Below are 24,296 nucleotides of genomic sequence, written 5' to 3'. Positions count from 1 at the left end.
CACGGATGAACCCAGAGGATGTCACGTTGAGTGAAATAGGCCAGTCACAAAAAGACAAACACCATATGAGCTGACTTAGATGAGGTCCTTAGAGCTGTCAAGTTCAGAGACAGGAAGTACAAGGATGGGCACCAGCGGCTGGGGGAGGGGAGAACAGAGAGTTGCTGTCTTGGGGTAGAGAGTTTCCATTTTGCAGAATGAGAGTTCTGGAGAGGGACTGCACTACAGCGTGAACATAGTCAACGCTACTGAACTTTACACCTCAAAATGGTTAAGATGGTGCATTTTAGGTCATGTATGTTTTACCAAATTAATTTTAATTTTTAGAAGAGCTTTCCCAAAGGTTTGTTAAGATGCCCCACACGACAGAAAAATGGGAAAAGGACAGGATTGGGAAATTTCAAAATAGGAAATAAAAAATAGTCAAAACACTTACGAAAACTGCCCCAAACTATCGGTAACCGAGGAAATGCAAAATTAAAGCACGTATGATTTCTGTCCAACAAACTGGTAAGCAGAAGCAAGAAGGGCAAAGCCCTAAGAGCGCTCCAGGCAGTGGGGCTGGGAGGACACGCAGGCCCAGGCCCAGCCTGACTGATGGAGAATGTGGGGAGGGTGGAGGTATGTGGGAAACTGATGGAGGATGTGGGGAGGGTGGGGGTATGTGGGAAACTGATGGAGCATGTGGGGAGGGGGGGGGTATGTGGGAAACTGATGGAGACGAGGGGAGGGTGGGGGTATGTGGGAAACTGATGGAGATGTGGGGAGGGTGGGGGTATGTGGGAAACTGATGGAGACGTGGGGAGGGTGGGGGTATGTGGGAAGGCAGAGGCGGGTAACATTGACAGCGAGTTCCAGAAACCAGCTGCAAGCTCACCCCGCAACCCCCTCCCCAGCCAAGCCCACTCCACTCACCCTTCAGCTCATCAGCAGCAAAGAAAGCAGCAAGGCAGTCTTCCAGGGTGATGACCGGCCCCCAAAACCAGCTTGGGGTACAGGATACCACAAACCTAGGGAGACAGAAGCGGGGTGGTGGGGTGATGCCAGGGCCCGGGCAAGACTAAGACCTGGTCACTTCGGGCCCAGAGAGGCATCTTGGCCAGGTAGGTGGGATGGACACCTGGGACCAGCAGCCCAGTGTCCCCGGGAGAGTGGCCCCACCCCTCCCCGAGCCTCGTCTTCCCCTCTGTGAAGGGACCCCGGTCCCACTGGCCCGTCCTCCAGGTAGAGGGGGTTCTGACATCGTGGCATGCAATGAGGGCTCCGGAAAGGTGCCCACTGCTCTCCCCACCAGGCCAGGACTGCTCTCTAGCTGCCGCCTGGTGACTCCCCTGTCGTTTCCTGCCTTCAGACCCGACCCAGGCCATCCCAGGGTGGCTGAGGAAGTCCCCACCACCCCCTCAGGAAACATCTGCACATCCAGCTGTGGGTGCCCTTCCAAATGCCTGAACTTTGCTGTTCACGGTCTGTTGCCTGCCAGGTCCAGGGCAGTCTCGGGTCTGCCGAAGGCGGGAAGGCGGGAAGACAGGTGTACCTCCGGATATACTCCACGATGAAGGCGAGCCAGCCCTGGGCGGCATAGCTGTCCCCGCAGGCACCCGGCTTGGCCGGCACGTTCTGGTAGATGGCTGAGTGCAGCTTGGCCAGGTCCTCCTTGCCAGGAATGGGCAATGACAGGTCCTGGAACGTCTCCACTGTGGTGGAGACCTGTGGGGTTGAAGGTCAGCCTGGGTTTCCACCTTCCAGGGCTCCGCCCTGCCCAGACCAAGCAGAATCTGCAGCCTGAACCCCAGCCACCCGATGGCAGGTGGAGGACAGAGGGTCTGCTCCCCGTCCCCTGGACCCCGGCACCAGGCAACCAGAGCCCTCCCCCTTCCAGAAAGGCAGGGGCCATCAGATGGAGAAGCCACTCCCCCGCCCTCACCCCGAGGGGGGACCACCAGGCCCCTGAAGGCTGGGCCCTGGCTCCCCACTGCCAGGGCTCACCCGGTCACAGGTGAGACACTGCACGAGGCTGAGGATGGAGCCGTTGAAGATGTCGGAGATGACGCTGCGGTAGGGCTGCTCCTTCCGCCTGCGGCTGCCGGCGCTCAGCACCTGGGCTGGGGGCACAGCACGGGACTAGGCCCAGCCCCACCGGCCTGTCTGGGGCAAGGGGTGGCACTGGGGCTTGCTGGGCCGGGACTCGGGGTCCTATGTGCGTCACGTGGTGGGGTATGCAGCTCCCTCCCAGGGCCTCGGTCATGTCAGTAAGAGGGGCAACCCCGCACCCCTATGGTGTCAGAGGAGGGCTGGGAGGCGCCGCTGCTCAGATGACCCGCATTCCCAGCCCCAGCTGCACGTGTGGGTGCCCCACAGACCCCCTCCCTGCCCAGTCCTGCCAACCTTTCTTGAGCACGTACGAGGGCCCCATCCTCACGGGGCTTGAGCGGGGAGGGCTGCCGGCCAGCTTGGAGTGGCCCTCATGGTGGTGCACAGGGCTGCAGGGGCGGGACGAGCTGCGCATGTGGGCCTCATTGTCTGGCTCTGAGGGCAGAGAGGGGACTGCTGCTGGGCTGCGGGGGGAGGCACGTCGGCTCCACAACATGGCCAGGAAGACGACCCACTGGCACCTCCCAGGGCCCAAGGCCCACTGTGTGTCTTCTGCCCTCTGCCTACCCCGGCCCCCAACCCAACCTGCAGGACACATGTCCTCCAGTGTCATGGGGGTGCGGGGCGGCCGGGCAGGCTGAGCCACACCCCGGTTCGGAACGGGTCCGGCCTGCTACAGGCGTGCGGGGTCTGTCTGGCACCTGGGGTCCGGAAGGGGCTGGAGGAGCCCGGCGACAGTGGCTGGGCCTCCGAGGGCTGGTCCTCAAGGGCGGCCATGGCCGTGTCCACGTCGGCGTCCTCGTCCACCTGCTCAGAGCTGGTGCGCTGCTGGCCCCAGGAGAACTTGCGGTCCTTCATGCGCTCCTTCTCGGAGATGGCGCGGCCCGCCTCGTCGGGGATCAGCAGCTCCGCCTCAGCCTGCGAGCTGGCCCCGCCTCGAACCTGCCCGTCGCCCTCACCCCGGTCACTGCTCGAGTCGCAGGACAGGAACTCATCCTCTGATGGGCTTCGGTCACCCTCCCGCTTCTCATCCGTATCGCTCGAGTCTGAGTCCTGTGCCTCGGCCAGCACCGCTGTGGCTGCCACCTCCGGTTCCTTGAGCTCCTCGTGGAGCTGGTCCATCAGGCAGCGCAGGAACTCCTGGGTGTCCTGGAAGCAGCGGCTGCGTCAACAGGGCTTTCCAGGGTGGAGGACCTTGCTGCCAGCGCCCCGCTGCTTCTGGGGGTGGGGACAGCAGCGGATCCATCTCGCAGGCCCTCACAACGCCCCCTAGAGACCTGTCGAGCGGCCCTAACAGCCTCTGTGGTGGTTCCATCCCGTCCCCGTACTAAGGTGGACACGGCAGCCCCTGAGCCTCCCCTCCCGCCACACAGCTGCGAGGTGGCAGAGCCGCGACCCCCGCCCCCCACCAGGTCCGTGTGACGCCCCAGCTCCTGCTCCTAAGCACCCTGCTGCCAGCTCAGTGCGGGAGAGCGGAGGGGTTGTGTTCAGCCTCAAGAGTCACCTCGCTCCCTACGGAGGGGACTCCGGGGATGGGCAGGGAGCCTGTGGAAGCAGGAAGGGGCCCCCTAAGACGCAGGTGCGCGTGAGGGCTCAGCTGAGTTTTGTGGGGGTGATGCCAGTCGCCTGCACCCTCCAGCCTTCCTCGGGCCCTCCCTGCCCTCCCCATCCTCCCACCAGTCCCCGCAGGCCCACCCCTTCCCTTGCCACTGCGGCCTGTGGTACGGGCACAGGCTTCGGAGGCAGGATGGCACCCTCCCAGAGATGTGGGCACGACGTGTCTAAGCCGCCACTTCAGGCTGGCTGGGCGTCGAGTCACAGCTTTGATTCTGGCCTCTGACCAGGTCACCAAACTGATCAGAGAGCCTGGGCAGCGAGGCTTCCAACACCTGGCCACGGGGCCCAGCCGAGTGCCGTACCCCCAGGTGCTGCAGGAGGCCAGAACACAGTGGTGGCAGCTGGTCTCCAACAGCCGGGGGGGCCGGTTGCCATGCTGGGCCACGGGGTTCAATGACATGCCCCTCATGGTGCCCGGCATCAGCAGCAGTGCCCCCAACCCCCACCTGGCCAACGCGGTGCTAAGCCTCCCCAGCCCTCCCTCATGGGCATGGAGAGAAGGGCCTCTTCCTCTCCGTTCTGGGAGAGGGAAGGGAGGGCTCTGGGTGGATTTCCTCAGCAAAGTGTTGAACTTGAAGATGAGAGTAATTAACCACTAGCTTATCCTGCATGAGGGAGCAGAGAGGATTCGTGGGTCCTGTGTCAGAGGCCTAGAAGTTTCTTTTAAGAAACAGGCCCCAATACACCATCTACTTTTCTCTCTGGTTCTTCCTTTTACCACAGGTAATGTGTTTGTTGCTAAAATCTGTGGTCAGTCCGCGGTCATTAACAGAGGCCCACAGCCGCGCCCATGTTTCAGACTCAGGAATGTTCCCTGTGTTACATCTAAGAACCAGAGACAAGGATGCTTCTGGAGTCCAGGTGGGTGTTCGGCAGCAGCCCTGCTCCATAGGGCCCTCACAGAGAGCCTGGGCAATGGTTCAGCTCTGCCTGAGTCCTGCCCTGCCGCTCTGTGCTGTGTGACCCAAGCGAGGTGTAGAACCTCTTTGAGCCTTAGCCCCTTACCTCTAACATGGGGGTGACGACAGAGCCCACCGCAGAGGGCTCTGTGAGGATAAACAGAGCTGTCCTTGTGGGGCGGGGAGGGACAACTTAATAAACAGTGGATGGTGAACCGTGATCATGGGGGGCATTATCACTGCCCGGAAAAAGCGGCGTTCGGGCAGCACTGGACTTCTCACTCGGGCGTTCATCTAATCGACGGTGTGAGCCCAGGAACACCCAGCAACCCTCGGCCCGGGAAGGGATGGCAGGGAGGGTGCTGGGGGTCGAGGGAGAGGGTGGAAGGCATCCCTCACCTGACCACGGCTCTGTTCCTGGCCCCCATGTTCGGGACACAGGAACGGCCGCCCAGACAGGTCCAGCTCTTCCCACAAGCCCAGCAGTGAAACCCCAGGTTGTGTGGCAGTCTGAGGCAGGGGACTGGACCCCGTGAACGAGCCGCTCGGCCTGGGACTGGGGCATACATGGGGTTCTACTCCGCTTCGTTGTGGCCCATGAGTTTAGACGACAGAAAGTATCACTGATTTCCAAAGGGTTCCCTAGACTTACAAAAACTTGTAATCAAATGTTTCCTTTAATAAAAGTTAAATTCTGCCTGACTCTGCAGTCAGACCGCCCGAGGTCAAATCTCCAGCCATGTGGCCGGGCAAATGACTTCTTAAACGGGAGGCTACTGTGTCCTCACACACACGAAGGGCTCAGGTAGTGAGGGGACCCGCCCCGTCACCCCGAGCTGCACTGCTATTTCCCATGCCGGTCTCGGCTTTGGAGCCAGGCCTGCTAACAGCCCCAGGTGTCCCCCGCGCAGCTCTGATGGCCTACCTGCTGGGCATAGCCTCGGAACATCGGGTTGACTAACTTGATCCCGTGAGACAGGCCAGTGGGAACCACGTAGCTTGGGCTGTAGGAAGACCAGACCCGTTAGAGCAGGTGGCCCGCTCGGAGAGTCCTAATCCCATCAGGGTTGCTAAGGCAGGTGGCCTGGGGCGATGGATCAGACCCAGTGAGGGGAGGAGCTGACTCAGCCTGGAGGCCCTGCGGGCTTGCACATCCTGGAGTCACAAAGTGCCAGCTACCAGGCAAAGATTCTTGATTGGTTTGGCCTCATTTCCTCTGGGTCTGGGACAAGCCTGCTTGAAAACTGTTTCCTTTCTGAAATACTCTTTGTGGTTTTTTCCTAATTTCAAAAGCATTACGTGTTCATTACTGAAAAGTCTAAAATTTCAGAAAAGCCCAGCAGAGAAACATCACCGCTAATAGCACCACCCAGAGATAACTGCCATCAACATTTCCAGACTCTTCCAGGAAAACAGACACACACAGAAAACAAACCTGGCAGAATTCTGGCAGAACGGGAGTTATACTGCATCACACTGTTTTATAATCTGCTTTTACATTCGGCACATTTCTATGAACTCATTGTAAATTATTCCCAATTTTCCTGAGGAAACAGGTCTAACCCAAACTTCCGGTCTGCAAATTCATTTCACACTGAGCTAAGCCCCTTCGCGGTCGTCACCAGCCACTGCCTGTGAGAGTCTCTCCCGCACGCATGGTGGCAGGTGGGACTGGGAATAGTCATGGCACGTGTCTGGGCCTCGGCGCACACATCAGGGAAGTGGCTACAGGTTCCGGGCAATGCCACTTTCAAATTCAAGCTCCTTGAGCAAGACACATAAACTCTCTCCAAGCCTCAGTTTCCCCAATTTGTAAAACGAGGTTGCCGCACGGGTCACCCAGGTGAAGTGTGACAAGCACGCAGTGAGGGGCTGAAGGCACAGGGAGTGCTTGGTTGAGGGGCAGAGAGAAAAATCCCCGGCCCCGGGCGCCTGCCCAAGGTCAGGGGCTCAGTCACTCACCGTCTCCTGTGCCAGACCTCAGAGACCAGCTTCTGGTAACTTTTGCACAGCGCTGGCTTCTTGTCTGTGCGCACCAGGCCTCCGCACTCCAAGAAGAACTGGGTCAGTGGAGGGCTAGGGACAGGGAGAGAGGCAGCGTGTGTGGCATTGGTTAGAAAGAGCTGGTGAGAGAAGCAAGAGCCTATGGTGGGGGAGACGGGGGGACGGGATGGCATGCTGCTGCCCTTGAGCCAGAAAGGCCTGCAGATAACCTGTCACAGGGTGAATTGGGTCTCCCCAAATTCCCACGTTGGAGACCTCAAAAGGTGACTGTATTTGGACTCATAATTAGGTTCAGAGGAGGTCCTCAGGGTGGGCTCTGGTCCTATATGACTGCGTCCTTCTACCAGGAGGAGATGTGGACACAAACGCGCCCAGAGGGAGGATGACGTGAAGACACAGGGAGAAGGCAGCCATCTAGCAGTCAAGGAGAAGCCTCAAAATCAACGCGCCCCTCCCCCTGCCCCCGCCCGCACCTTGACCTCAGACTTGTAGCCTCCAGAACTGAGAGAGAATAAGTTTCTGTTGTTTCGAGCACCCTGCCTGCCATGCTTTGTTTCGGCCACCCCGAGATGCCAAAACAGCCCCCATCCCTCTCCCAGGGCTGCAGAGGTGCCAGCTTCAGGGGCCGTGTGCTCAGGGGCCAGCTGCTGCCTGACAGAGAGAGAGGGTCCAGCGCCTGTCCCTGACCCTAGCCCACTCTGTGGAAACCTTCCCCAACCTGAAGGCATCTTTCCTTTTCCTCAAGTCAACTTATCTCATTACTTGAGAAATATATATTCATTGTAAAAACACTAGAACGTCTAGAGATGGGCAAACAGTAAGGAACTTTAATCCTACCTTGTGACGACAGCTACTCGGGAAGTTTCTAGGCGTGTATCCTTGTGGACGTTCCTATGCACACATCCCCTCCCTCCCTCACATAGGCAGGCACCAAATCCCTCCCAGGCAGGACAACTGTGTACCAGGCACAGGAAATGCCCTGGCCTCACGGAGTTAATAGCCTATCCTAGGCAGAAATTAGGAAGTTGGGGGCACCTGCCTTCGGCTCAGGTCACGATCCCAGGGTCCAGGGTTCGAGCCCCACATTGGGCTCCCTGCTTAGTGGGAAGCCTGCTTCTCCCTCTCCCACTCCCCCTGCTTGTGTTCCTTTTCTCACTGTGTCTCTCTCAACCAAATAAATAAAATCTTAAAAAAAATTAGGGATATCTCCCCCAAATGGGATTGCACCACACAAAGCTTCATAACCTCCTTTTCCCCATGGCCACATTCTGACCCCTTACGTTCAGTAAATACTGTCCTGTATCCATTGTAAAGCTGGCCTGTAAATGGGGACCACTGGGGCACCTGGGGGGCTCAGTAGGCTAAGCATCTGCATTAAGGTTCAGGTCATGATCCTGGGGTCCTGGAATGGAGCCCCACATCGGGCTCCCTGCTCAGCAGGGAGGCTGTTTCTCCCTCTCCCTGTGCCTCTCCCCATTCCTGTGCCTCTCCCCACTGCTCACATCCTCCCCCCCTGCCCCGCACATAAATAAATAAATAAATAAATAAAATAAATCTTTACAAACACGTGGACCATCAAACCGTCCCGTGAACACAGGATAGGGACACCCCCCCCAGGCAACGTGCTCCACACCTCAGCCGACCTTCCTAGAACTAATTCGGACAGGAGGGACTGCTGGGCCGAAGGCCATGTGTGTTTTTACGGTTTTTAACGTGGATCCGTACACACACATCTGGGGGTAACATACACGACACAGCCCAGGGGCTGCGGACACCTTCAGGGCACCCAGCGACAGCTCCAGGCCCCCCAGCCCCCGGGCGAGGGCACCACCTACCAGTTGGACAAGGCCTGCAAGGCGGCACTCATGTAGCACGAGTTCCCGAGGTTCTTCATGCCCGTGAGGCCTAGGAACCAGTCACACAGGGGAGGGAAGGTGAGGGCCCTGCCCCTCCCAGATGGGCTGCGGCATCGTCCAACCGGGGCGGGACATGGGGGGCTGGTGTCCCGCCCCAGGAATCTGCCAAGTACGTTCATGTGTTTCTGCTCACGAGAGCTGTGAGTCCCTGAGAGTTTCAGACAGACGGACCCTTCTGCTCTCTGCCCAACCCGGCCCAGCGTCCGCCCTGCACAGGTGAGGAAGCGGGGGGTGGAAGGGCCGGCCTGCGTGGGGTCACGGGGCTGAAGAGGGGGTTGAGGGCTGGCAGGCCGCTGGGACTCAGCCGGACAGCCGGCACTCCAAAGGGAGCCACTGCGCCGTCAGCCGTCGGGCCGTCGGTAGGGCTGCCCTCCCAGCCCACAGCTGAGTCCCCCCATGCCCCGCCCACAGCACCTCCCGTCCTGGGGCTGGGCTACCTCGAGGCTTCAGGTCGTCATCCTCGGACTCGGAGTCTCCTTCGTCGGCCACAGCAATAGGGACGGCTTTCAGAAGATGGGAGGTCAGGGGAGAGTCCTGCGAGGAAGACTCCGCGTGAGGAGCACGGGGAGGTGAGGCAGGAGGGGTGGGGGTCAGAGGCCCATGCGGCCCCCCGGGGGGAAAGGAAGCCCAGCCCCCAGCCGCGAGTCCACACCGAGTCAGCCCGTCTGAGCAGAGGACACCCCAGAGCCGGCACCTGCGGCCCCAGCCCGGGAACTTCTATTTTAGTTACAATAATGAAAAAATTATCTTATTTGTAACAGATCTGGAAAAAAAAATAGAAACAAAGAATAATGACAGACAATGTAACTTTCCTGAGACAATTCAAGATGTCCACGCATACCCTGCAGATTTTTAACTGTTGCTATGCACAGGCTCCCAAAACAAGCTACCGTCCCTATCCCATACGACAGTCTTTTGGGGTAAAAATCATAAACATCTTCCACGTTTGCAAACATCTTTCACAATCACGCAGGGAGCGCCTACGTGACAGTGACTGTGTCAGTGTGGGGGAGGCGGGCACACACAGACACACACACAGACACACGGGGTCCCCCGGGCTCTCACTGCAGCTGGCCGGCCCCAAGCAGCGCACTGACCCCAGCCCGAGGCTGCCCTCCATACGGGGGCCCACTGCCTTTCGGTGGGGCACAGGGACCGGTCAGCGCCTCGTTAGGTGGGTTTCCAGGCCTTTCCCAGAGAGCATGGCACTGCGGTGACTACTGGGGATACGTCTTAGAGCTGGGGCGGTGGGGGCCCTCCACAGGCCCCAGGTCAGGCTCCCACAAGTCCTTGCATACAGCCTCCCCACGGCCTGTGGCCTCCCAAAGGGAGGCCCTTCCCATGAGGGCCTCTGTCCTCAACCCTCCACGTGAGCCTTGGCCCAGAGCCGGGGCTCAGCAAGCATTTGCAGGCACTTGAGAACACTGCCCGGGGACAGGTGCCATCTGGGAACCACCCATCCCGGCTCCACCGACGCCTGGGTCACAGGGCCCTGCCCTCGACGTATGTCACTACCTCCAGCACGGACTCCACGGCACCCCCTTACCTGCTCCGAGAACCTGGGTGAGGGGCCTGCCGGCTGCACTGCCGGCCTCTGCTCCAGGAACACCTCCTTCTCGCAGGCGTAACACCACACCCGGAATGTGGTCAGGTTCACTGTCAGGTTATGATTTTTTGCCTAGAGGGCAAGATCCAAAACGAGGTTGAGGATACACTGGCCCAACAGGGGCCCCACGGCAGCTCGGGGCAACCTCGGTCAGGACAGAGGCCTGGGAGCTCAGAATCTGCTCGCCCCGCAGCTGGGGACACCCAGGGCTGCCACGGACCAGACACCTGCAAGGGCTGGAGGCTCGCACCGGCAGATCAGCTCGCGCTTCCTGCTGCCCTTAGTCCCATCTTACAGACACAGCCGTCGAAGCCCAGAGGGGGGCAGACAGAGCTGAGAGGCCGCAGAAGCAGGGGCTTGAATGCAGGGCTATCTGCCCACGGGGCCCATGCTCCCAGCCACAGCGCTCACCTGAGCATGAATGGTACTGTGGTCGGCAAAGGATTCTCCGCAGCCAACGTAAGGGCAGGAGACCTGCGGAGAGAGGGAGGGAAGGAACAAGGACAGGGGCTGGCCCTTTCCACCACCAGGACCCACAAGCGACTAAGGTCCTGTCACCCCGCAGGACAACAGCTTTATACACCCTGTGGTTCCAGCTGAATGGGACAGCTTACCGTGACAGCTGCCCTGGCCTCTGAGTAAGGGGGGGGGGGCAGGGTGCCCTGGGCTACTGGCCTCCTGCACGAAGCCCAGAGAGGGTCACAGTGAGATGGGAGCCAAACCGAGGCCTGGCTGCGTGGCGCCCAGACCCATCCCCTCACTCTAGTGCCTTCTTGACTTGGGCCTGGGTCCTGAGGCAACCAGGCCCCGTGTCCCCACCTGACGCTTCCAGCAGCGCCCACCAGAGACAGATGCTCCCAGCCTAGGGTCTAGACCAAGCTCCCCGCCCCCAACGGTGACAAAGATGGCTTACCTGGAGACAGGCCCACAGGTTCGGTCCAGCAACACCACACGACTGACAGACTCCCTGTGCGAGGGGAAGAGCCGAGCGTTAGCAGCCCAGGGGGCCACTCCAGCCAGAGGCGCCGACGGCCGGACCCCAAAGCTCTCCACTGTAAGACTTTTGCCTCGGAAAGGCTTTCACCAGCCTGCCAATCGACACGTCCCTCCTCGCAGGGCACTTTACACTTCACACTTCACTGTCTGAATTTTGTTTCGTTATGTGCTGCAAACACATATTCCGTAAAATCACTTGAAACTTAAATCAGTGGAGCCGTTAATGTGCTCTTCAATCCTACCCTCCTCTCTTCCTTTGAAGACTGTGTAAGCCTTCCTCCCCACCCAGACCCTGGGATCCGTGAAAGAGGCATGGTCTGCTCGGTCTACCCCTGTGACTTCCCAGCGCCTAGCACAAACTGTGACATGGCTACGTCTGAGGTCCCCAGAAAACACCGAGGTTGTTGGTCTTCCGGGTGACAGAGCTTGTCCACCAGTATCTCCCCTTCTTGCTTTAGTAACAAAACACACAGATTTGGGCTGAGCACATGGCCAGCCAGCTGCAGACTGTTTCTCAGCCCCCCTGTGGTCACGGGGCTCAATTCTCATCAAAGAGATGACAGCAAAAGTGATACGTGCCGCTTTCGGGCTGTGCACCCCCCTAGCTCCTTCTCCTTCCCCTCGGCTGGAATGTAGATCCGAGGGCAGGAGCGCAGGCAAGCACCTTGGACTCAGAGATGAAAGTCATGTATTAGGAAAGGCAGGGCCGCCCTACCATCCTACCTAGCTCTAACGATTCTGTGAGAGAAAAGGAAATGTCTACCTCATTTAAGATACTGTTATTTCAGGGTCTCTTCGTTACAACTTAAAATGTGCCCTACATAAGCCTGTGTGCACATGTCTAGAACAGCAGCTCCCAGCCAAGCCTCCACAATGCCCAAGGGACCTCCGTCAGCTGAGGTGGATTCTGAGGGCCAGGTCTGACAGCAGTTACAACACGGGGCTCAGTCAGAGCGAAAGGGCTACCTGCCGAGGAGGACTGGGCTAAGTTGTCACACATGGCTCAGTTCGTGCAGCGCCTCCCTCGGACAGATGAGCAACTGGGGCTCAGAGGTCCCGCCGTGCTACGGAGCAGGCTTGGGACAGGGAAGCCAGGGAGCCAGGGCTGGAAAACAGGCCTCCCCTCCCACGCTCCCTCAGGAATGTCTCATTCTCACAAAGCCCAGTTTGTGGCCGTGTCTAAACTCAGAGCTCTGTGTCAGGCTGAGGTTAAGCAGGCTGGAACTGGGGTCCGCGGCCCGACAGGGACTCCCGCTGGGGGTGCTCCGGCCAGCCCTGGGAGCCACCAGCAGCTCCGGACCTTCCTGAATTTGTCATCTCTTTTGTGTTTTCCTGATTTCACAATTCACTTCCATCTTCTGGGGCTTCCTCTTGCTTTCAGTCATTGGGATGACAGAAGTGTCCCATGCTTTTAAGTAGGCTCTGAGCCCACGTGGGGCTGGAACACACAGCTCTGCCGTCCCGAGTCACATGATCCCGAGTCACGCGCTCTCCCGACTGAGCCGGAGGGGCGCCCAGGATGCTTGTTGTAACAGTGCAGACGACGCATACATGTTACACACAGTCTGAAGTAGAGGATTACCGTATAGTAAATCTATGTGCCAGAATAATCGGAAACACGTCCCTGCACATTTTCTGCTGATACAGAAGCATATGCATACACTTGGGGAGGGGGGTGTGGCTTTAAGAAAGATCAGATCATACTGTACGTGTTTCTCCGACACACGCTTCTGCCACCTTTTTAAGGTCATCGTCCCAAGTTTGGACACGGACATCACACCGTGTCCCCTGTAATGATCACACGGGCCCCGGGCCATGGGCGCAGCGCAACTGACCCTGGCCCCTCCTGATGAATGCGCAGAGCGCGCTGGCTTGTGTCTCCTTAACTGGTACTTACATCGCTGCTGGACAAATTCCCCCAAGGGGAGTGGCGGCCTTGAAGGGACAGGAATGCCAACCCAGCCCCACCACGCATGTGGTCTCCTTCCCTCCATCACTGTCAGCTCTGAGCCCTCCTGCCTGCGGTTTGCCTGGCAGACGAAAACGCTATCATCCCGCCCCCCTCAGCAATCACCCCACCGCTCGTGAGGTTAAGCATCTTCTTTGAGGAGTTTCTCGGCCATCCACATCTCCTACAACCCGCCTGACCTGTTCATAGCCCTCCCCCTTCTGGTGCTCTAAAACAATCGTTTCAGTTTGTAGGGCCCGGGATGCTCAGGGCAGGGTGGACAACATGCTCCCCGAAACACGGGCCCGAGACAGATGCACCTCCAAAAGGCTGCTGTGCCCCAGCCCGGATCTGCCCTCCTCGTTCACCAGTTTGATCAAGATGCCCCTCTTCCTGCCTCCTCTGGAGGAAACTCCCGTCGATCTGCCTCGTTTATTCCTCTGTGCAGAACCCGGGGTTAGTGCAAATGCACCACAGCCTCGCTCAGCCCCTCCTCCAGACCACAGGGAAGAGAAACTACTTCAGAAGAAGCCGCAGGTACTGAGAGCACTGGATCCCTCCCAAGGGCCCGGCTAAGCTCAGGCCAAAGGCCACCCAGGACTGCTGCTAATGGGGAGGCTGAGGGACCAGCATCAGGTACCCGGAAAGAAGAGCCGGGGGGCGCCTGAGTGGCTCAGTTGGTTAAGCCTCTGCCTTTGGCTCAGGTCATGATCTCAGGGTCCTGGGATCAAGCCCCACATCGGGCTCTCTGCTCAGCAGGGAGCTTCCTCCTCTCTCTCTCTGCCTGCCTCTCTACTTGTGATCTCTCTCTGTGTGTCAAATAAATAAATAAAATCTTAAAAAAAAAAAAAAAAGATTAAAAAAAAAGAAGAGCCGGACACGAGTCTGGGAATCTGACCCCAGACCCCACTCCCAGGAGTGCGCCTTCCGCACGCTTTGGCCCCTGCACCCAGCAGCACTCCCATGGGGCCACTCATCCCAGCATCACATTTGCCACATCAAAGAGCTGCGCCGCCACCCACAGACGTTGAGTCCTGCAGTCCATACAACGAGACACCATGCAAGGCCAGGGCCAAGAGCGAGAAAACTGTCTAGGTACCAGGGCTGAAAGAGCTCTGGGACAGGCTGTCTGGTGAACAGATCAAGTTACAACAGCATCTGCAGTAATGCTACCTTTTAGGGAACGCAGAGGAAAATGAAAAATAAGCATATTTGCATAAAGAAACTCTGAAAAGGTCCAGAAAAAACTCCTGTAAGTGGCGCCCTAAAGGGGGGAAGGGGAGGGTGAGCACAGAGGGTGGGAGGGGGACTTCTTGAGGTTGGTATTTTCATATTGTTTGATTTTGAACCACAGGAAAGTACTACACCGATTCAAAACATTTTTCCAGACAAAGACACATCCTCCCCACTCAGAGAGGCCCAGCATCTCTCACTGTGGGCCTCCCCAGGGCCCTCCTTGGGTCACATGTGTCAAAATCTCCGTGGGCTCCCAAAGCATGATCCACGCCCTGCCCTGGGAAGGCTCTGGGCACCCGCGCCAGCCTCTAATGCGCAGAGCATTAGCGGCTCCCAGATGGAATGAGCTAAGTACTAATTAATGGCCATTCGGATGCACCCCCCGGAAGGCCTCCCGAACAGACGCCAGCCCCTCCATTTACACGAAAGCCTAAGCAGAGACTGTCGGGAAGCCGGTTCTTCCACTGCCTTCGGAAACATCTGCATCTCAGGAATGCGGGGCCCCTGGGAGTGGCTGCCAGCCCTGGAAGGTCTGATGCTTTACCTTAGATTTGAACACCAAGTCCTCCTTGGTCACCTCCCCTATGGAGTCAAGGTGAGGGCAAAGGTCCCTGGAGTCCCCCATTCTGGCCTGGGCTCACCTATGAGAAAACGCAGGGAGACTGGGTTAACAGCAGCCGCTGTGGGAGGGAAGCATGGGCTACTGGCTCAGAGCACAACTTTGGTCTCGGGCCCTGGCTCTGCAGCAAATCAGCTGGTGACTCGGGGAAGCTACTTAACTGCTCTGAGCCTCACTGGCCTTCTCTGAGAACTGGGCATGACGGTAGTATCGACCCCAGTGGGTTGCTCAAGGACTCACAAATGGGCATGTGTAAAACTGGTAAATCTTGAGTAAGCCCTGTGGGGTGTGCCGCCCTCCGCTCTACCGGCTGGGACACCGTCCGGCAGATACGCCAAAGATGTGGTACCGCTGCGGGAAGCTGCGTCACATTTGTGGCAACGTCCTGTGAGTTACAATTATTTCCAAAGAAAATGTCAAAAAAGAAATACCTGGACCCACCTCAGCCGCCCAGAATGTAGCAGAGACAGCAGCAGGAGTCCCGACTACTGATTCTAGCTCCAAACTACTGCCAAAAAAGTCCAAACCAACCAGAGATGACGTGGGGCCCAGGTGGCTGGATCAACAGCAGAGGCTGCGTGTCCTGCCGAGGGAGGCGGACCCCCAGTTCTCCCAGAAGGCCCCAGCCAGGGCTGGATGAGCCCAGGCTCCCAGCCACAGCTGCTGTTCCGGGCGGCTGCTAAGGTTCCAGGTAACACCCGAAGTGGTCTCCGGGCATTATTACTTCACTGCAAACTGCCCCAGCCGTCTCCCAGGCAGCTGTGATTAAGCCCCATTTTACAGATTAGGAAACAGAGGTTCCTCCTTCTCTTGGGTCTCACAGAAAGGAGTGCGAGAGCCAAGGCTGATGCCCAAGCTGGTCGGACCCGCGAGGCCCCGCCTGTGGTCGCTCTCTTTCCACCTTGGGAAAGTGCAAACACACGCAGAAGCAGACAGAACTGCGTGGCTCACTCCCACGGACCATCTCCTGGCTTCACCCAACCTCCCTCTTCCTTTTGGCAGCAGAGCCCACATACCATATCATTTCATCTCAGCATGTTCTTCTAGAAGATAAGGACTTAAAAAAAGAAAAAAAGACATAACCACAATTCCCTTATTTCACCTAAAAGACTTCCCTCCTGGGTCCAGGTTTCAGGCCCACACCCTCCCCCAGACAGGGAGGCTACGGGCCTACCTCTGTGTAGAGCGCCACCCCCAGGAAGCAGCTGACATCCGCATTCTCCGTGGACAGCCGGCAGTGGTGGGCGGCGCCTGCTGGGGTGAGCGTGGGCCTCCAGCAGGGAACCTGGAGTGGGGAACAAACCAGTGGACTTCATGCAGCTCTGTTATTTCAAAATCACTCTTTGCACTGACCAGAGGCTGAAAATAGGCCCGAATTCCTCCGGAGGGGGGCAAGTGAATTTTTGAACATTTGAGGCATCCATGGGCTGGACAGGCTCCTCAGTCCATTCACAGGGACAGTAAAAACACACCAGTCCCAGGGTAGCTCGAGAAGGCTTGTGCAGAGCTGGCAAATAGGCCCCGCCCCTCTTTGGGAGTGTTGAACCCTTCACTAGCCACTGCTGGGCATCATCTCTGTGATCCCCAAGAGCAGAGGCCTTCAAGGGTCTGTAAGAGAGGGCCACAGACCTCCCCAACTAATGCTCCCTCTGGCTGCCACTGCCCATTAACCCTCTGGATGGAAGGCTCAGCCCCTTCCACGAATGCCCCTAGGACCCTCAGATCATCCTTGGTGCCTCCCGAGGATCCTGTGCTGCTCAGAACCCCCAACCCCGAAGTCTTGAGCAACCCCAGGTGAGAGGCACAACTAAGTCCATCCAAGTGTCGCCACTGCCCCCCTTGCCCTGCCGGGCCACAGTCTCCCAGATGCGGGCAGTTTGAAGAGGGAGAGGCAGTTAGAAGCTAACATTTAAAATGGTCACATGACAATGACGAGTTCAAGGTTCTAAATTCCAAGCCTCTTCACTCAAAGACAGATTTTTAGGTTTTTTGTTGTTTGTTTGTTAGTTTTTTTCATTTCCACCAAGGTCAAGTGCACCGGGCTGACAAGCTACAATGCTGTGAGGACACTGGGGAGAGCGGGGAAGTGTTTTTGGTGTGGGGCCCATCTCTCCAGCTGGATGGCAGAGCCGGCTTATGAGCCTGATGCCCAATACCACGAGTGGTGCCCAGGACAAGGATGACAGCGATGGGCCCATCCGGATGCACACATCAATCAGACCACTTAAGTTCCTCCAACCTGAGATAGGGGAAAGAAAAAAAAAAAAAAGAGCCCTGTGGCTAACAATGTACCCTCACTGCCCCTGTTTTATAGAAGACACAGAGCTGGAGTTTAGTACCTCCAGGACTGAGCCAAGGTCAACCCTCAGCTAGTCAGTCCTTGGGTGGGTCCTTGATCAGACTGGTACAGAGCCAAGCTATGACTCAGGGCTTGGTGAACCTTGTCTATAAAGTACTAGGCAGTAAATGACTTAGGCTTTGTGGGCCGTGTCTATCTAGATCACATATTCTTTGTATTTTTTTCTTTTTTTTTCTTACAATGTACTAAAACTCTTTTTTTTTTTTAAAGATTTTATTTATTTATTTGACAGAGAGAAATCACAAGTAGGCAGAGAGGCGGGCAGAGAGAGAGGAGGAAGCAGGCTCCCTGCTGAGCAGAAAGCCCGACATGGGGCTTGAACCCAGGACCTGGGATCATGACCTGAGCCGAAGGCAGCGGCTTAACCCACTGAGCCACCCAGGCGCCCCTAAAACTCTTTTTCAAAAAAAAATTCTTAGCTCCAGGGCTCGGCAAAATAACCCAGGCCTACTGCCAGAGTTTTGCTGCCTCCTTTTCTAAATCAGTGCGCTGCTGGGGCCTCACCAAAATAGGCCCAGACCACTGACATTCCCCACCTCACTGCACACAAATCACCAGTTTAAATGAGGCAGATAGCAAAGAAGAGTCCAGAGGGTTAACGGGGCTCCAGACTTTTTTTAGGTAAGTAATCAGGGTATGTGCAAAGACAGAATGACAAAGGTATGTGCTGTTTATAATGGGGGGAACCTAAGGAAACAGCAATAGCCATTGGACAAATAATGACACAACCAGACTCTGTTGTACACTGCAACCACTAAAAATGTATATATTGAATCTTCCTCTCCACGAAATTAGATTAGATCCAAATATATAGGAGAGACAAACCATGTTCATGGATTGGCATACCCAATATTCAGATATCCCTTCTGGGGGCGCCTGGGTGGCTCAGTGGGTTAAGCCTCTGCCTTTGGCTCAGGTCATGGTCTCAGGGTCCTGGGATCGAGCCCCACATTGGCCTCCCTGCTCGGCAGGGAGCCTGCTTCCCCTCTCTGTCTGCCTGCCTCTCTGCCTACCTGTGATCTCTCTCTCTGTCAAATAAAGAAATAAATAATCTTAAAAAAAAAAAAGATATCCATTCTGCCCCAAATTGGTCTACAGATTCGATGCAATCTCAGTGAAAATCCGAGCAAGCTTTCTTGCAGAAATTGTCAAGCTAATTCTAAAATGTATACAGAAAAAAAAGACCTAAAGGAGCCCAAACAATTTGGCAAAAGCACAAAATCTGTAGACTTATATCATCTGACTGAAGACTCTCTATAAAGGTTTAGTAATCAAGTCAGGGTGGCATTGGCTCGAACACAGACACATGGCTCGAGGGAACAGAAGCAAGTGTCTGGAGTTAGACCCGCACATATGTGGTCGAATGATTTCAAAAAAGGTACTGATAGGGGTGCCTGGGTGGCTCAGTCAGTTAAGCATCTGCCCTCAGCTTGGGCCGTGATCTCAGGGTCCTGGGATTGAGCCCCGCACTGGACCCCATGCTCAGCAGAGGCATCTGCTTCTTCCTCTCTCTGTCCCCCCACTCATTCTCTGTCCGCCCCCCACTCATTCTCTCCCTTACCCTCGAATAAATAAAAATTGTTGTTTTTTTTTTTTTAAAGGTACTGATATAATTCAATGGGCAAAAGACAGTCCTTTCAACAGAGGCTCTGTATATGGGGAAAAATAGAACCTTTAAACCCTACCTCACACCATACACAAAACTTATTTAGAAATGGATCACAGACTTTATGTAATTGGTGGTCAACAGAGGGTTTAAAAGATCTTCCCTTTCTTCTTGTTCTTCTCCAAGGTTCTGGCAGAGTCAGGTTACTCTAAAATACATCCTTGAGATGCTCCACTTGCTTTCTCATTTTCAAACTGGTGACATCTTCCCCCAATTCTTTTTCCTCTAGTTCTTCATTTGCTTGTGGCGCCGCCAGAGCTCAGCTTCAGAGCCCTTCGGTTTTCCACCTTTTCCTCTGGCCTTCACACCAACCACTGCTGCATCTACAGCTCCTCCAGCTGAGCCACGCGCTCCCTCCTTCCATGCGCACCGGAGGGCTCTGGGCAGCCGCCCTGGCTCCTGGCAGCTCCGTCCTGCTGCCGCACATCTCAGCACCTAGGTGACCAGGGACATCGTCCAAGACCTGCACATGTGTTCTTAGCAACCCACTTCTTAGGATGGTAAAACCCCAAAGTCCACCGTTCTCAAGCCCGGCAGCAGCCCCCCGCCTCCGACTCTTCTGCCCTTCAATTCGTTCTGCGACTACTGCCTGCCGCAGCGAGAGGTAAACAGTCCTTCGTGTTTTTAACAAGCTTTCTCTCTTCCTCATCTTCTGTTTCCAGAAATTCATGTTTCTTTTTATTTTTTTTTTAAGATTTTATTTATTTCAGTGAGTGAGTGAGAGAGAGGGAATGAGCGGGGGGAGGATGAGAGGGAGACGGACAAGCACAGTCCCCACTGAGGGGGTAACCTGCTATGGGGGTCAATCCCATGACCCCAGGATCATGATCTGAGTCGAAATCAGATGCTTAACTAAGACTGAGCCACCCAGGTGCCCCAACACCACCTCCTTTGATTAAAACTCTGAACTGTTCTGGCTACACAGTCTCGTCTATTGTGGGGGAAGCGCTTGGATGTTCTGGAGACGACAAATCTGTGAGGCACAGGACTTGATTAACATCCACGTTCCCAATCCAGATTCACCTACTGCCATAATGTGAGTTCAAGCCCCCTGCCCACCGATTTTCTGTACATGTGGTTTGGGAGCTTTGCAAAGCCGGCAGAGCCTTCAAGGTCCGTCTGTGGAGCCACCATGTGCTGCCGCAGACATGCCTCCCCCAGCGGGGGCGGACACACGCCACCCCACATCCCTCTCCCCTCCCCTAGCAGCCCCGACGCGGCCCCGGCGGCCAGTTCTCCTGACCTCAGATTTAACAGCAGCAAACATTAAAACTCTAGAACTTCTAGGGTAAATCCTAGGAGAGAAGCTCTGCCACTCTGGCATCTGCAAAGATCTTAGGACATGGAAGGTGTTCGTTATACAAAGAAACATGGAAAAACTGAACTTTCTTCAAAATTAAATACTTTTCTTTTCAAAAGATGCTGTTAGGGGAATGAAAACGCAAGCTGCAGTCTGGGGGAAAACGTTCACTATACGTGTATCTAACAAACATCCACGATATATGAAAAACTCTTAGAACCCAGAGAAAACTGCCCAGTTTTGTGAAACAGCAGAAGGACCGAGCAGGTACTATACCAGGTAAGAACGGCCAACAAGCACACAAAAGCGTGCCCAGCTTCCTCTGCAGAGAACACCTCACAGCACCGAGGACACCCAGAAATAATAAAATCCTCAACACCAGGTGTTGCTGAGGATGTGAAGGAATCTGCCTGTATTGATAGGACAGGCAGATTGATAGGAGTGTAAAACAGTATCAAAAGCTGGAAAAGAGCCAGGCAGCTTCCTACAAAGTCAAGCTTACACTTATCCCATGACCCTGCAATTCCACCATTGGCTATTTGCCCAGGAGACATGAAAACACACCTCCACACCAAGACTTGTACGCAAACATTCGTAGCAGCTTTAGACGGAACAGGCCCAAATTGCAAAGACCTCTCAGTGTCCAACCGCAGGAGACTGAAGCTAACAGACATTGTATTCGTATAACGGGACACTACTCGAAATCAAAAAGAACCCCGGATATGCACAGCAAGGTGGGTCAATTCCAGACACATTAAGTTGAACAAAGAAGTCAGATACAAAAGAGTCTATATTCTAGGATTCTCTTTGAAACAGAAAAAACTAACTGAAGGTGTTAGAAATTGGGTCAGTGGTTGCCTGGGGTGGAAGCTGAGGCTACACTGTTAAGACGCCCAGAGGGAACGGTCCGTGGTGTTGTAATGTTCTAGATCTTGACTGAGATGGGATTTAGCCACGGCTCTGTACCTGTCAAATTTCAGGAACTACTTCCTTAAGGCGCATGCATTTTACTGTGTGTAAATTATAGCTCAACAGAGTTAACTAAAAGCCCTTTACTATTTTAAAGATTCTATCTTATTTTTAAGTAGACTCCATGCCCAACGTGGGGCTTGAACTCACGACCCTGAGATTAAGACCCACATATTCTACCAAAAGAGCCAGCCAGGTGCCCCTAAAAGATTTTATTTTATTTTAAAGTAATCTCTACACCATGTGGGGCTCGAACGCACAACCATGAGATCAAAACCTGAGCTGAGACCAAGAGCCGGACACTCAACTGAGCCACCCAGGTGCCCCCCACAATAAACAATACACCCCAAAGCATTGAAAGCAGGGACTTGAATAGATATTCCTACACCCGTGTTCACAGCAGCACTATTCATAAGAACCAAAAGAGGAAGCCCCCCAAGGGTCCATCAAAATATGAATAGACAAAATGTTCTCTATCCACACAACAGAGTATTATTCAGCTTTAAAAAAGGAAGAAAATTCTGACTCATGCTACAACAAAGATGAACCTGGAGGACATTACACTAGGTAAAAATAAACCAGACACAAAGAAGATAAATACTATATGTTTCCACTTCTATGAGCTACCTAACGTAATCAAATCCATAGAGACAAAAAGTAGAATGGTGGTTCCCAGGGAAAGGGAGGAGTCCTTTGTTAATGGGGACAAAGTTTCAGTTTGGGAAGAAGGGAAAGTTCTGGAGATGGAGGGGGGTGATGACTGCACAACAGTGTAAATGTGCTTAGTGCCCCTGAACCCCACACTGAAGATGATTAAGGTGCTTCATTTTATATGTATTTTAATGAAATTTCAAAATAAGATTTTCAAAAATAAATAAAAATTTCAGAAGTTGCACAGAGAAAGAGAGGATGACACTGTTAAAAAGAATTTTAAAGTGGGGGTAGGGGGCGGAGAGAAATAAGTCAATCAGAGGAAGATAATTATCACATGATCTCTCTGATATGAGGAATGAGAGGAGGGCGGGTAGGGAAGGAAAAAATGGAACAAGATGGGATCAGGAGGGAGACAAACCATAAGAAACTCTTAATCCAGGAAACAACAAACTAAGGTTTGGGGGGGGGGGACAGGGTGGCTGGGTTATGGACATTGGGGAGGGTATGTGCTATGGTGAGTGCTGTGAATGTGTAAGACTGATGATTCACAGACCTGTACTCCTGGGGCTAAAAATACATTATATGTTAATTAAAAAAAAATGGGTGTAGGGGACACCTAGGTGGCTCAGTTGGTTAACCATCCGACTCTTGATCTCAGCTCAGGTCTTAATCTTGAGGTTCAAGTCCCTTGTTGGGCTCTATGCTGGATGTGGATCCTACCTTAAATAAACAAACAAACAAAGTGGAGGGAGGGGCAGGGAATGACGAAGAATTGAAATCTATAATGAAGAAAGATACTGGTCCCCCTTGGGCTCTACCATGCTATCCACTGTCACTGTCCTCTCTCCACTTCACTGTCCCTGACTGGGAAAGGCATCTGTCCATCACCCTGCTGAGTGCAGACCCACCCCACCCTACCATCCTCTCTCCGAGGGAAGGCCCTCTGTCCATCCTGGCCCATACTAGGCATGGTCTGTAATCATGTGGGTCATTTACCTGGTTTTTTTGGCTAATGTCTGTTCCCTCTGAGGATGTAAGCCCCATTCTGTTTTGTTCACTGCTCTATCCCAAAAACCCAGAATGGCAACTGGAACAGTGACTTCCAGTACTAAAGCTGTAGGGTGCCTGGGTGGCTCAGTGGGTTAAAGCCTCTGCCTTCGGCTCAAGTCATGATCTCAGGGTCCTGGGTTCCAGCCCCGCATCAGGCTCTCTGCTCAGCAGGGGAGCCTGCTTCCCTCTCTCTCTCTGCCTGCTTCTCTGCCTACTTGTGATCTCTGTCTGTCAAATAAATAAATAAAATCTTTTTTAAAAAAAAGTACACAAAGCTATAAAACACTATCACAGGAAAATTCCATTTTGGTAAACTAATCTTGCTTTGCGCCTACAACAACATGTTATCATCATTCCTGGGAGGATGGGATCAAGTGATTTGTGTTCCCTCTGTTGCTTGTTTGCATTTCAACAATGAACTGGTGTTGCTTTTGTAATACACGTCCTGATAGGTTACCGGTATTATCTTTAAAGTTTCCAAAATAAAAAGAATGTATGTCTGGCCTCTTTGGTACTTAAGGTGTCCCTCCTGGGCCCTTGTTTTTCCCCAGATCCCTGAGAGTGCACTGAGAGAGCACGACCTCCACCCCGGGGGATCCCCAGACCCTCAGGGTGTGAATAGGACACCTGAGGTCCCTGTTAGAGAGGGGGTAGCACGTGAGTGGTCCCAGAAGCTCCGAGAGAGGAAGTGCCTCTGCCGCTGAGTGGCTTGGACAGCTGACCTTCCAGCATGTGACTCACTCACTTGAAGATCTGCTCTTAAGGCTTTTGCTTTCGTCTCACTAAATTCTGTGCTGGGTTAAAATTTTGATCTCCTTCCACCAACCCTGTAAATAGAAAAAGGCTTTTTGTGTGGTTTCAATACAATTAATACACACGTCTGTAGAAGCTGGAGAACATGGACAAACACAAAATGGCATAATGATCATGGGCGATGATCTTTGGGGCGGGGGAAGAAGATGGTTACTGTGTTAGTAAATCCTGCTCCCGTGTAGGAAGGTCTAATTTACAAAATGAAACTAGAATATAACAGATAGAGTTTGCATACAAGGTTTTTCTGTTTATATCATGTACATTTCTCCTGTCACTAAACTTTGCAACAACTTCATGTCTAATGGTTAATCTCCCACATACAATTTAAGCTACACCTTACTTCGCCACTTTCCTACTCTCGGACTCAGGCTGTTTATGCGTGTGTGTGGCCATTATCAATAAGGCAGTGAGAAATATTCTGAAATATAAATCTTTGACTACATCTTTGACCCAGGAAAAATTACTAGGTCAAAATGTATGTGCTCGAGGCTCTGGATACACATTGACCGATTTCCCTCTAGATCCACTACATAAATGTATCTGCCTACCAGCA

At 54.4% G+C, this 24,296-nt stretch overlaps 1 protein-coding gene across 3 annotated transcripts in view; it reads right to left on the bottom strand.

Annotated features, from left to right (window-relative positions):
• LOC111145686 (ubiquitin specific peptidase 20) overlaps positions 1–24,296 on the bottom strand; it is a 42,524-nt gene that overhangs the window by 12,737 nt on the left and 5,491 nt on the right. For 2 of the 3 annotated variants that reach the window (XM_022500788.1, XM_022500789.1), the window contains exons 2-15: positions 16,107–16,217; positions 14,858–14,954; positions 11,047–11,100; positions 10,545–10,607; positions 10,074–10,205; positions 8,965–9,061; positions 8,447–8,516; positions 6,570–6,683; positions 5,533–5,611; positions 2,793–3,240; positions 2,386–2,526; positions 1,987–2,102; positions 1,535–1,707; positions 916–1,010 (exon numbers count right to left, since the gene is read on the bottom strand). In XM_022500788.1, coding sequence (XP_022356496.1) covers positions 916–1,010; positions 1,535–1,707; positions 1,987–2,102; positions 2,386–2,526; positions 2,793–3,240; positions 5,533–5,611; positions 6,570–6,683; positions 8,447–8,516; positions 8,965–9,061; positions 10,074–10,205; positions 10,545–10,607; positions 11,047–11,100; positions 14,858–14,938 — 1,663 coding nt within the window. In that variant the 5' untranslated portion in view covers positions 14,939–14,954; positions 16,107–16,217. Of the gene's footprint in view, positions 1–915; positions 1,011–1,534; positions 1,708–1,986; positions 2,103–2,385; positions 2,527–2,792; positions 3,241–5,532; positions 5,612–6,569; positions 6,684–8,446; positions 8,517–8,964; positions 9,062–9,179; positions 9,277–10,073; positions 10,206–10,544; positions 10,608–11,046; positions 11,101–14,857; positions 14,955–16,106; positions 16,218–24,296 lie in introns of those variants that run through there. The other variant, XM_022500790.1, reaches the window with a different exon arrangement.

Source organism: Enhydra lutris, unplaced genomic scaffold (genome assembly GCF_002288905.1).
Source record: "Enhydra lutris kenyoni isolate GAN:26980312 unplaced genomic scaffold, ASM228890v2 scaffoldscaffold13, whole genome shotgun sequence".
NCBI classification, from domain to species: domain Eukaryota; kingdom Metazoa; phylum Chordata; class Mammalia; order Carnivora; family Mustelidae; genus Enhydra; species Enhydra lutris.
The sequence above is the reverse complement of the archived record's forward strand: the minus strand, read 5'-3'. Positions and strand labels throughout refer to the sequence as shown.